The sequence below is a fragment of the Musca domestica genome, unplaced genomic scaffold (assembly GCF_030504385.1).
Source record: "Musca domestica strain aabys unplaced genomic scaffold, Musca_domestica.polishedcontigs.V.1.1 8, whole genome shotgun sequence".
NCBI lineage: Eukaryota > Metazoa > Arthropoda > Insecta > Diptera > Muscidae > Musca > Musca domestica.
Genome location: NW_026712409.1, coordinates 5,392,370 through 5,405,203, shown reverse-complemented (window position 1 = coordinate 5,405,203; position 12,834 = coordinate 5,392,370). Strand labels below are relative to the sequence as shown.

Here is a 12,834-nt window from a genome sequence, read left to right as displayed (position 1 = left end):
TATAGTTCTTTTTGCCGGTATATCATGAATGCTTTCCCCCTGTTTTTGTTATCTCCCCAAGTAACTTGTGTGGTTTTTTTCTTCTTTATAATGTCCATTTCCTTGCACATATTCCCACAGGGCATATGAAGAATGTGCGTGTGTAGAACATTTTATATTCTATATTTTTCCATTAAGGATGAGCGTTTACTTTTTTTCTTCTTTGCTGTCGCCGACAACATCCCCATTCATATTCCACAGTCCGCACTAAAATCTCTTTGTTAGGACTTTCTTAATGTCGTTGCCGTCAGAATGGTCATAGTTTTTCTTTTGGTTTTCTTAATTTCATTTCGGTTGTTTTATTTGAAAGAGCGGCACGTGTAAATGCGAGTGTGTGTGTGTGTGTGAGTTTCTTCGAATGTGTGTTAGTGTACTTTTGGTTGCGGCTGCAGTTTTTATTGCGCTCGAAAGTGCATTATACTTTAATTATGTTAAAAGCTTTCATTACTTCATTCTTTTGCTCGGTGGCGGTTGTCTACTTCTTTTTCGATTTTGTGGAAATTCATTTGGTTTTTCACACAAAGTTCTTTAACTTTATGAAAGTGGGGTAAAGGAAATAAAACTTAGATATCATCTTTTTATAGGATGTAACTTCTTTGGTTTGTTTGATCTGTTAACAAAAAAGCAGAATTTGTAAAAACGAAATGCACATAAAGATTTTTTTTGGTATTTCAAAGAGGAGGAAAATACATATGAATGGTCAAAGTTCGTTATATTGTGTTGTTTTAATAGCCCGACATTTTTTAGAGAATTGGTTGAGGTAACAGTCGTTGGCCAAGTGGAACTGATAGATACGAACTGTGTCCTTATGAAAAGCCCTAACTAGTTACGATATAAGACGTCAAAGAAATGGACGAAAGAAAACAGCAACATCAGCAGAAATGGTTCGAAAAGTAAAGAAGCGACTCGAAACCCGCGTCGCAGTGGCCGAAAAATGGCTCGTGAGCTGAATATATAGCAATATTCCATTCGGCAAATATTGAAAAATGATCTCGGGGTAAAGCCATTGAAATTCCAAAAAGTGCAAGAACTTACACGGCAACAGGATAAAAAAGACTCAAAAGAGGTAAAGAGTCGCATGTGGTTAACTGCCGAATTTGGTGTTCTCCGATGAGAAAACATTCGTTGTACAGCAGTTTGTAAACAAACTAAATGATCGTGTTTACTTGCCAAAGAGGTCAGCCGAAAATGCACACCTTCGGTTGGCCAACAGGACTCAAGCAATTAATCGACCATGGCATCAGAATAAATGCCGAATATTATCCCGAAAATAATCTTGAGGGTGTATAAAAGCCTTGGGCACACAAACATTTTGGCCGCAGGCCTTGGACATTCCAACAGGACTCCGCACCATCGCACTCAGCAAGCGCCACCCAAGAATGATTACAAAATGAGGTTCCTCGCTTCATTTTCAGCGCACAATGGCCACCAAAATCTCCAGATACCAATCCGTTGGACTATTGTCTCTAGAGTATTTTGAAAAGCAAGTTTGGCACTAAAAATACCAAAGTGTCGATCACCTCAAGCAAGCGCATCGCCGGGAATGGGTCAAAATACCGCAGAGCAACATTCAGGCAGCATGTGACGGTTTCATTGGCTGTTTGAATGCAATAATTCGTGCCAAAAATGATCAATTCGAACAAATCTAATCTCATTCTAAAATTTTCAATTTCAATTTCAAATTTTATTGAAATTTAAAAAATATAAAAATTATGGGGTTTTTACTTTGTTGGAGTTTTTTTTATCTCACCCTGTAATGGGTAAAACTTAGTTTTCTAGACCAATTAGAATAAAGACAACGAATTGGTAAACACTTACGCCATTCAAAACCATTCAAACCCAATTGTTTTACTGTTTTTATACATCTGGTGTACGTCCATCACATGCTACCCATCACATGTAAACCCATTGGACATTGTATGGAAAAGAATGTGTTTTACTTACAACCCCTTTACAAGTTGATGACTGCATAACCCGTATAAAGTTATATTTCCATAGCCAAGATTAAAATATTAAACGAAGGCAAAATTTGCAGATTTATATTATCTTAAAAACTAAGCCTTAAGTTTTGTGTTGTTTCTAAATTCTAAGGCTTCATCAATTGTTTTAAATGGTTTCAAAAAGTGTCAAGAGTATTCTGCTTAGAGACAGTCTTGGCGTTTGTTTTTAGTATAACATAGATTTTATGTCCATGCAAATATTTCCATACCCTAGTTTGTTCCATAACTTTCCCGGAACATCTTTTATATTTGTACTGTATTTTATAATTACCATAGGGTGTAAAACGATCGACTTTGTTTCGCATTTAACTCTATATGATTTCAATGCACACAATTCCATTAATTGCAATCACCAAATAATAACAATAACATTATCTAAATATGTATTTTCAAATGGTAAAAAATATTGCTGTTGTTGTCTTTATTCCATTGATACTCTTATCAACAAATTATCCGCAAATAGTACCCCATTCTAGTCTGTTGATAACAGAACTTCATTCAGAAATTACAGGTGATGCACGCCAATGAGCGCCATATTGATTTGATTCTACTAGGCATACACATTAGTTATTGGTGCCACTTACTACTACTGGCCAGTCAATTGGTGTGCACACGACATTGTTATTATTTTTTCTGTTGTCTATTTTGATACGACATTACTTATAAACATACGATTAATCTTAATAAAAACCAAACCATATCAATTATTTTTACAAAAAAAAAAAAATAAGATAAAAATATATGAACCAAATATGATTATGGTGCTCGGCGAACTGCACACACAAACCAAAAAAAAACTTGGACTATCCCTTTAGGCACGTCTCAACGTGTCGCTATAACACATTTAATATTCTACACTAAATTTAGTTTTAAGATATTTAGAATTTTGTTTTCCAGTATCACTCTTCATCCTTTATGCAATTCTCCACTAATTCCCGCAGATTTGGATTTTCCATTGCCGCTGCAATTCTTTCCTTGTCATTGATTTGTTTGTTAACTGCCAAAGATTTAAACAAGTAAATTAATGGCTAATGCTTTTATTCCCAATTATACTCACTTTCTTCTTCTGTATTGTGGGTGCCCTTTTTAATAAAAATATCCAATTTGATGTTGTGCGGCAGACTTCGCTCCACCTTGACGCGTATACACAAACCTATTAATGTGGCCAATGAACAATGAGGAACTGTGGGATTAAATTCAATGCGCACCTAGAGAGACAATATTGTTGTATAAAATAATTTTACTTTTTTTCAATAGCAATTGCCTAAAACTTACCACTGAGACATTTGATTTGGTGGGTGGCATTACAAATATACCATCCTCATAGATTACATTTAAATCTTCCAATGTTGAAGGCTTTTCCGGGTCTCTTATTGTCCTCAAGCAATCTACAACAAAAATGGATAAAATGTGAAACTCATGCAAGAGTATGCGGCGTAAAACTTACCATAAACTGTCTCCTGTAAATCAGTGGCATTTTTATAGCCCAGTTCCTTTAACAGGGCATCTTCACCCATGTCAACGGCCTCATTTGAATTCAAAGACATTTGTGATGTTCTACGGGCCAACTGTTGATCTGTTGTGCCGGCGTTCGAATTCGCTGTGGAATCCGATTCAGACAATTTACGTTTTATAAAAGCCAACATAGTAGTTAGTGCTGCAATGTGTTTCGAGGTACGTCTTATCAGAGATTCGACTGTAGCGATGTCACCAACAGTGCACCAATATTGAATGTTTGTGTGATGTAATATCTTTGGTTGAAATGGAATTAGCCCAAAGCGCGCTGCTTATGTTTTAATTAGTAAAATAGGGAAATAAGAAAAATTCACCAGGATAAGGAATTTAAAGGAAAATCTAAAATGTACCTTGTTACGAATGAGGGAAGAAGCAAAACGACACACGTACGTTGTTACGAATGAAGGGAGTAGCAACGAAGTATAACAGCTGTTGGTCAGGAATGTTGGCGCAAAAAGGAAACTGAAAAGCGTATGGCGACAAACTGACATTCACATTGGAATGATAACACAAAATATTTTTGCATTGCATGCACATTAGAGAAAAGAATAACATTACGATATTTTTAAAAATTTTAATTTCAACATTTCTTAATATCGTTCAAACGTTATGCGTGAATTTTGTCATGAGGTATGAATATAAATATGGTATAATTATTCGAAAGTAATTGCCGACGTTAGCTGTTAGATGTAAAAGACGTGTAATTTGTATAACCTACAAATTTACAAGAAGGTAAAGTCATTTCAAATAAGAATTCCCAGCTTTGCATTTTCTGTAATTTACCTTATTATGGGCCCTGTGGGCTTATTTATATTTCTTTGTAAGGTAAATAAATGAAATGAAATTTTAACTGCATAGAAAATGGTTTCCAATTTCTGATTTGTGTATATACCATGGCAGAAAAATATAGGTAGATGCATCAAAGCTTGGGAACATTGATATGTCAAACATTTTTAGATGTCTTTTTTTTAAATACGTATGTTTTTGTATATTTTCTTATACGACACCAATTGGAGTTTGTTATAATATTTATTTTTCAACAATTTTTACAAATTTAAAAAAATTTCATTCAAAATTTTTGATTCCAATATTGGTTTGACAGTTGATTGTCCCAGGCGCGTCTACCTGTATTTTTCTACCATGGTATATAAAATGAATTTATGAATAAACATTTTGAAAATGAGATGTTGTTAAAGGTATAATTTTGAAAAAAGTCTACCATGGACCTTTTATTACCAGAAACAAATTAAAAACACCAGTCATTGACACAGGCTAAAATATAATGATTTGCTAGTTTCACATGAAGTTTTGTGAATCCTACTTACATTTTCCAGTTAAAGTGGCTGTAATAATATATTCAAATTCTTCATAAACACACACATTTATACTTAAATAATACAATAATTAATTTATCAAATCTAATTGAAGGCATTAAATAACAATATTTTTTATTAATATTTTGGTCATGGGATGCAAAATAGTTTAATAATTAATTCAAACAAACAAACTGTAATTTCTTGTGTACCAAAGTTATGTCTCATCACTGATCATGACAACTGTCAAGTCGTTGTGAATGCAACTCTGTTCCATTCACACTTATATCAGACTACAGAGTCAATCGGTTTCATTTCATTGATATTCTGCTATCGTTCGTGGTTGTTTATTTCTAGAACAAATTCAACGGGATTTTTTCGGTTAAAATTATAAAAATTAAATAAAAGAAGAAAAACAATAGAAAAAACATCAAAAGTACAAAACACAAAGAATTTATAGAGAAATTGTTATTTCAAGAGACGGTGAAGACAGTGCCAAACATTGATTGCGGTCTATAAAAACCACATTTTTTCTGTAAGTAAAGCAAATTGTTGCCTCCCCCACTTCAACCTGCCGATATTGAGTCGACCACTTGATATGACTGATCCATGCAAACGACCATAAAAAATAGCTACGTAAGGAAGAAAAATAGCCACTAGCCAACATAACATCTAAACCGCAACAGTTTATGTATGACTACATTGTTGTGTCTAAAATAAGTCAATACAAATTTATAGAAGCTTGAGGTAATAATCGAGCTTGAGATGTGGGTGTTTTATTTTCCACAAAAAAACATGTATTTCCCCAACTTTGCATAAAAACTACTTGTCTTTATTTCTAACTCTGTTTTTTTTTTGTTTTTGAACCACAATAGGCTTGGCAATTTCAATGTCAAAAGAAGTATTGAAAAAAGTTCATTTTGAAATAAAAATTATAGTTTTCGTGTGCAAATTATTTTTGGGTCCATGTAACGCCGGCTGCTAAATACAATAAAAATCCAACCCAGAAGCGATTTAAAGAGCTGAAGCAAGAAAATTTGTCTCAAGAAAAGAAGCAAAGTTGTAGTTGGATGCAATTTTAATTTACCACTCAATTCTTGGAAGATTCTATCGGTAATTTAGCATTTTTTTTTTTCTAACTCCAAAGTGACAATTTCATTGGAATATTACTCTCCACGTAATTTGTGTGTGAAGCGAGATAGCTTAAGTATAATTATTGTTTCTTTATGTACTCGATATCCCTTTTTCTTTAACTGATTTTATTGTTGCCTTATTGGAAGTATTCCGTTAGAAATTCTTTTTGGGAAAAGGTAGCTTTGCTAAAGGTAGAGGGCTCCGACTTCATTTTAGTAAATCTATTTGTAAAACGAAGAAGTATTGCATAAGACCTTTTTGCTGGTTCAAAATAGGATCTTTTCAATTCTAGTTAAAAGTGATAATATTAAAGTATTCGTTATATTTAAGTGGAAGTTAATATTCACATTCGATAATTGTGAACATATAAATAATTTCTATTTATATTACTGGTAAGTTCTTTTTGTTGGGAGTAGAAATTTATTATCTCTATGTTGCTTTATTTTAAACAAATCATCGATTATTTATTTCCAAGCGTTGCCTAAAAAATTACATTTTGAAATTTTTTGGTATGGTAGCCATTTTAAAATCTCTCGAAAAATCAGATTTGAATATATTTCTTTTCTTTTTAACAAAGCCAAATATACCATTGAAAGTTTAATAATTTAATTTACAATTTTCAAAATTTAATTTACAAAAAAATCTGACCATTTTACCGAAGATAGGGGTTTTCATCTTGATTATAACAACCAAAATACCCTTTTTTACTTTGCTATTTCCAATACCTTCCTCGCGAACCAAATTTCCTCATCTAGGGTCAAAAAAACGACAAAGTTTATATAAATTTAATCCATTTTTAAGTAGATTTTTCCGTCAGCTGAGTGTAAACTTAATTTAAGCCCAAAAATTCTATAATTCCACATCATACTTTTTTATGTAGATTTAGCCATTTCCGTCAGTCTATGGAAATCACTCTAGCATTTTAGGTCCGTAGAATGTTTGGTATTGAAAATGGGTCATATATGTCGGCATTTTGCCGCCAGATTTAAGGTGCAAAATTGGATTATAGCTAACCTTTCTGTGCAAAAAAAAATTATTATTTTTTTTTTTAAATATGACTTTGTGGGAGATGTATCAGAAGTAGTGATACGCTATACTCCATCCTCACACCAGACCTTGGGCTAATAAAATTATTGGGATGTGTGAAATTTATAAGAGTTGTAGAGTTTTATAAGAGCTATTTGGCTGAGGGTATAAAAAACCAAAAAAAAAAAAAAACTAAAATAAGTCATAAAAGAAATAATAATTGTTAAGTATTTCCCCTATTATCCCAAAATGAAAATGAAAAATGGATTGATGTCGCTTACTTCATATTAACACAATAAAAAAGCTCGATAGTTATAACATCGATTTAAAGAAAGGGTCTTCCCCCTCTTCCTTTACAATTTTTATCAGATTAAAACACGATTGTCGTTTTTTGTTTACCCTAGCTGCTCAGACTGCTTATATAGGTTCAATTTTGCTATTGTACAAACATTTTTAATTTTGCCTTACAAAGCAAAACACCCTTTTTGCGCCAAACCCAACTCTCCGCTGGACAATTTCGGACAGAAAATTATGAATAAGCACAAACAGTAAAAACCATAAAATATTTGAAACGTAAATAACTCTCAAGTCATCTAAACGACGATAAGAGCAATACAACAATTTAGTTGCAAAAAAAAAAAAGAAGAAACAACAAAGTTGGTGCTCGATCGATCGCTCAGTGCTGAATTGTGTTGGATCTTTCAGTTTAATTCTGCTTGTGTGGTCGTCATCGTCATTGCATTCTGCTCCTCAATTTCTGTGTAAATGCATTTAAATAATTTTTTTGTTTACATAAACATTAATATTTTTCTTTGTTGTTTTTTCTTTGCAGTGAGTACTTTCAGCAATAAAACACATAGCTATTGAGTGTTACAACAAAAACAAATTGCATTTGAAAAAGAGGAATTAATTTTGTTTCAACAAAAGAATTAACAAAATGGTCGCTGCTACTGCTACTGTTGCCACACCAAATGGTAACTCCAACAATGTCACAACACCCCTACCAAAGGGCAAATACACTTTAGTTGGTATTGATATTGACACTACCGGACGCAGATTAATTGACGAGGTAAGTTTGTCATCATAGTCTTGTTAAAAATGATTATAATTTTGTATGAACGTGTGTGAGTGTGCATTCTGAGAGCTCATTAATGCTAGCTATTGCTCACTGGTTGTATATTTTTAATTTCTTTCTCAGCAAAAAAGTCACGTTTTACTCAATTGTTTAGTAGTAGTGCATTTTCCGTTGTTCATTTCGTTTATTTTCAGTAAGTTTTGTATGTTTTCAATTTCTCCGGAAAGGCTTTAAAATTTTATAATAAACTAATCCTATTACTACGATTTTTATAAAGTTGAAAAATTTTTTGTTAACCATCCAAAATAACATTTTCAATATTTTTGAAAGAGAAGGAAGAAAGACTTTTAAATGGTAGTCAAACAAGTAAAATTGTATCAGTCGATTTTGCTGACAGATTTATACTCCCAACCTTGAGTTTAATTAAAATAGAATAATTATTCGAATTGTTGATCCTTTATGGGGGAGGTTCCGAAGCAGTTGCCCAATATTAACCAATTCGTATCTGGCATAAGACTTATAAAAATATTACAACGTGGCAGATTTGGAGGACATCGACTACTTCCTATAAGGTAACAGCTATAGCGGACCGAAGTACGGCTTGAGATGAAAAAACTGCAATCAACTTCAGACTGCTGTCATTTCTAAGCCACTCGTCCGACATCTGTTAAAACTATTCCAGTGACAACTCATTATATTGTTTACAAGCGTACAAAAGCATTTTGGTGAGAATTTTCGAGCAAACAAGTTATTCGTGATGGAATTCAAGCGTGATAGTGTGATCTCTTTATATTTGTCTGGAAAACCATTGGCCGTTTGGAGTGGACCGATGTATTACATCATCACACCAGACCTTGGGTTAATAAAAATATGGTGATGTTTGTAATTTAAAGAGAAACTGATACTTATTTCAGATTGTATGATCGTTTTGGTTATTCAAAATTTTGGCCGTTTGTGGGGGAGGTACCAGAATGAATGATCCGATCTCTATAATAGATCTTGCGTTAATGGAAACATTGAGATATGCCAAGTCTGAATGGAATCGAATGTTAAGTTCGTGTTTTATGAGCTTCATGTATGTTCAAAATATTGACACTTTGTAGGAGAGGTGCCAAAAGGAGTGAACCAATATATTCCATCTTCACACCTGGGTATAATAAAAATATAGTTATTTGTGTAATTTGAAGACAATCGGAATCTTACATCACATTTTATAAGAGTTAAAAGTTATTCCCTTTGTGGGGTGAGGGAGATACTCGATAGAGTTGACCGATATTGTCCATTTTCGCGTCCTACCTAGAACTGGTGCAAATATTAGGATATGCAAAATGTTTGACATTGACATTTTGTTGTTGACATTTTGTGTGGGAGGTGCCAGAAGGAGTAGACAGATATAGCCCATATCCGAACTCGATCTAAGTTTGACAATAATATTACGACGTACCAAGCTTGGATCAAATCAGACGGACGGACGGAAACGGATTTGGTACATAGAGACCTCGGGTCTAAAACTGTTATTTGGATGAGGCACGTTTTTTTCGTATCAAATAATATATACCATCTGAACCCTATGACTGAGGGTATAAAAAGCTTCGGCTGTTGCCAATATCCTCTTCAATGTGTGTGAATAAAAATTTGTTCAACATGACCCGATAACGTAACTGTCACACACTGCTTATTTTCCAAGAAAAAGGGGCTAATTATGAACCTGGGCGAAAATCCGCACCAAACAGTGGAAGGATGTAACTAATTATCTTTCAAACCTTACATGAACTAAGTAGTATCATTCACCAAATAAATACTAGTTTAAAAATAAACGTTGATAAATTTTTGTTTTAAATTGTCTAAATTCAAAATATATCGTACTTGTATATTTCTCAGATTGTTCAGCTGGCGGCTTATACTCCCAAAGATCATTTCGAACAGTATATTATGCCATATATGAATTTGAATCCAGCTGCTCGTCAACGTCATCAAGTTCGTGTGATTTCCATTGGCTTCTATCGCATGCTCAAGTCTATGCAAACATACAAGGTAATGTATATCATTCTTCTTAAAAATAATGATGTGTTTTGTTATACCCAAATACATGACGACATTCAATTCCTTATTCATTTACTTACAGATCATTAAATCAAAATCTGAAATCGCTGCTCTCAAAGATTTTCTCGCTTGGCTCGAAGCTTTGAAAGCTAAAGATGCCACATCGCAAGGTATTATTTTATTGTATCATGAAGAGCGTAAATTCATTCCATATATGATTTTGGAATCGCTTAAAAAATATAACCTGCTGGACAGGTTTTTACTTACTGTTAAGTCATTCGCTAACGGTCTCAATTTGGCCAAGGCCAATGTCAATGAGTCCCTGCAACATTATACATTGCGAAAACTATCCAAGTTTTTGAAATCAAACGCTGTGAACAGTGTTGAATTAAACAACAATAATGTGGAGGCATCGTCCACCACTGAAGGTGCTGCAGCAGTTGCCACTAAAGAGCAACAGCTGCAACAAAAGACTAACAATAAGTCTAGTCAAAACAATAATGAAGGTGAATTATTCGATGGAAGTGCCAGTGTTCGTGCCAAATTAGCCTATGAAGTGGCTTTGCATTTAAGTAATCAAGACTCGAAGGAAGATCTCGATTCTCAAAATGCTCTCGATAAATTTTTAACGGCCATAAATCCTTATGCCCAAACCATTCAATGTGATTTGGATGAGTTGCAAACCCAAAATGAAAATCTGGATCGCCAAAATTCATTCCGTCCAGTATTTTTGAATTACTTCAAGTCAACACTTTACAATCGTGTGCGTGCTGTTAAATTCCGTATTATCCTGGCAGAGCATGGTTATGATTTGCAAACTCTCAATGCCATCTGGACTGAAAAGAAACGTGATGGCCTTGTTGAAGTTTTGCAGGCCATAGAAGAGCTGAAGGATGAGGACAAAACAGAATTGGCTGATTTATTTGACAGCTACTATGATCCAGCCAAGACGACTATTAAACCGGTTGTTAAACCAATCAATCGTTCGCGTAATAGGCGTTGTAAGTTTACACTTGATTTGGTAATGGTGTTATTCGAAATTCAGATATACAAACTTTCGTTAAACCAATTCATTAATTTACATTTCATTTTGTTTCCAGTACGCAGCAATGTTAGAAACGATGGTAAAGTGGCTCCTCCTGCTGCTAATGGTGCTCCTGTTGAGCAAGGTGCCGGTGGTGATAAGCAACAAGCTAGTGGTAACAATGCTAATTTGCCTGATTCTACAACAAAATCACCCAAAAACCGCAACAAACGTAATCAACGTTCACAAAAGAACAATAATAACAACAACAATAATACTAGCACAAATAACAACAATGTGTTAATAAAAACTGAAACTCCAGTGGCAAACGATACTCCCACTGCAGCCGATGCAAATCAACAACCAACTAACAATGCAACTACTACGGCTCCAGTGGCTGTAGCGGCTTCAAACTAATAAAACTACACTCCAAATGAAATCCAACAACAAAGCCAAAAAGGAGAATATGATTCAAAAGCCAAGCCATTCAGCCACCAAAAAAGTGAAACTCCAGCTCGCACTTTTTCAAATTAAATGCCATGTCCAGATGTTGCTGCAACAGTTAACAGAGTAAATCTAAATATGTAACTACATTATTATCCGTAATTTTTAAAACCTAGTTTTGTTAACAAACTTTAACTACAAATTGTTGTAGTTGTAGTAAATTATTTTTATTAATTGTTAATTTTTTACTTTTTTTGTTTTTATTATACTATTGTGAATTGCTAAAGAAAAGAAACAACCCAAACATATTGTCATTATATGATGCTGCCTAACAACAAAAACGACAAAGCGTTTTTCGTTAAAGTGCCCAAAATTGTTTATATTATTAAAATTTTCTTTCATTTGCTATAATTTGTTTAAAACAAAAAAACATGAGGGAATTTGAAATTTACCTTTTTACTTTGATTTTCTTATTATTTTTGCCATTCTTTTAAATATTAATTTGAATTTTGTCTTGGTTTTTTTTTTCTAGAAGTATGAAACACACAAATTAAACATTTAAACTGAACACACAAACAAATGAATTTTGAAAATCCATGTGGAAAACAAAAAAAAATGTTTAATTTGGCAAAATATATAAAATTGAAATAAAATAAATGTAGATCGGAAGAGAAGCTAGCAAAATATTTAGATTTGTTTTAAAACACAATTGAATTTTCCAGGCCTCTGTTGTTGCCAATAGCTTTTTCAAAAAAATTGAATAACAAATCTGGATATTTTGTTTTACTCCACAGACGACTGATCACAGAAAATAGTTTAACAACAATATTTGCATACAATATTTGTACTGTACATTTATATACATGTGAATCATATTTATTCTTCCTCTTCCCCATACAAACATATATATTGCATAAAAATACATATTTCTATTTTAAATGAGAATAATAAGAAAACTTTTAAAACTATTTTTGATTGAATATTTAAATAATAAAAAAATAAAAACAATTACAAAAATATGAGTTTTTATTAAATGTTTTGTTTATTTTGTTTATTTTAATTAAATTTGTTTATTGATTATTTTAATTAAATTTAAATTTATTTGCCATTCATAAACATAGCCTAAATTTAATTTTTAATATTAAACAAATGTTGGCGGAAATTTAACGAAGGATACGAAGTGGAAAGTTATGTATCCTGACGTCGAAATTTTGGATAGAC

General features: G+C 32.9%; 2 protein-coding genes across 6 annotated transcripts; one reads left to right on the top strand and one right to left on the bottom strand.

Moving 5' to 3' along the window:
- Positions 1-2,419: 2,419 nt before the first annotated feature.
- LOC101892705 (MIP18 family protein galla-1) lies at positions 2,420-4,048 on the bottom strand. 2 transcript variants are annotated; one of them, XM_005174742.4, is made up of 5 exons: positions 3,905-4,048; positions 3,487-3,822; positions 3,315-3,427; positions 3,097-3,247; positions 2,420-3,036 (listed from the first exon to the last, which is right to left on the bottom strand). In XM_005174742.4, the coding sequence occupies exons 2-5, from the start codon at positions 3,683-3,685 to the stop codon at positions 2,939-2,941; spliced, it is 561 nt and encodes a 186-aa protein (XP_005174799.1). In that variant the 5' UTR covers positions 3,686-3,822; positions 3,905-4,048; the 3' UTR covers positions 2,420-2,938. The 2 variants fall into 2 exon arrangements, with proteins under 2 accessions (XP_005174799.1, XP_058987050.1); XM_059131067.1 differs by lacking the exon at positions 3,905-4,048 and having other exon boundaries at positions 3,487-3,898.
- A 1,144-nt stretch (positions 4,049-5,192) lies between these two features.
- Positions 5,193-12,630, top strand: LOC101892196 (maternal protein exuperantia). 4 transcript variants are annotated; one of them, XM_020035368.2, is made up of 5 exons: positions 5,193-5,402; positions 7,860-8,096; positions 9,984-10,136; positions 10,228-11,146; positions 11,246-12,630. In XM_020035368.2, exons 2-5 carry the CDS (start codon positions 7,965-7,967, stop codon positions 11,584-11,586), a joined length of 1,545 nt encoding a protein of 514 aa, XP_019890927.2. In that variant the 5' UTR covers positions 5,193-5,402; positions 7,860-7,964; the 3' UTR covers positions 11,587-12,630. The 4 variants fall into 4 exon arrangements, with proteins under 4 accessions (XP_019890927.2, XP_058986949.1, XP_058986948.1 ...); XM_059130966.1 differs by lacking the exon at positions 5,193-5,402 and adding an exon at positions 5,802-5,980; XM_059130965.1 differs by lacking the exon at positions 5,193-5,402 and adding an exon at positions 6,211-6,393.
- Positions 12,631-12,834: the final 204 nt, after the last annotated feature.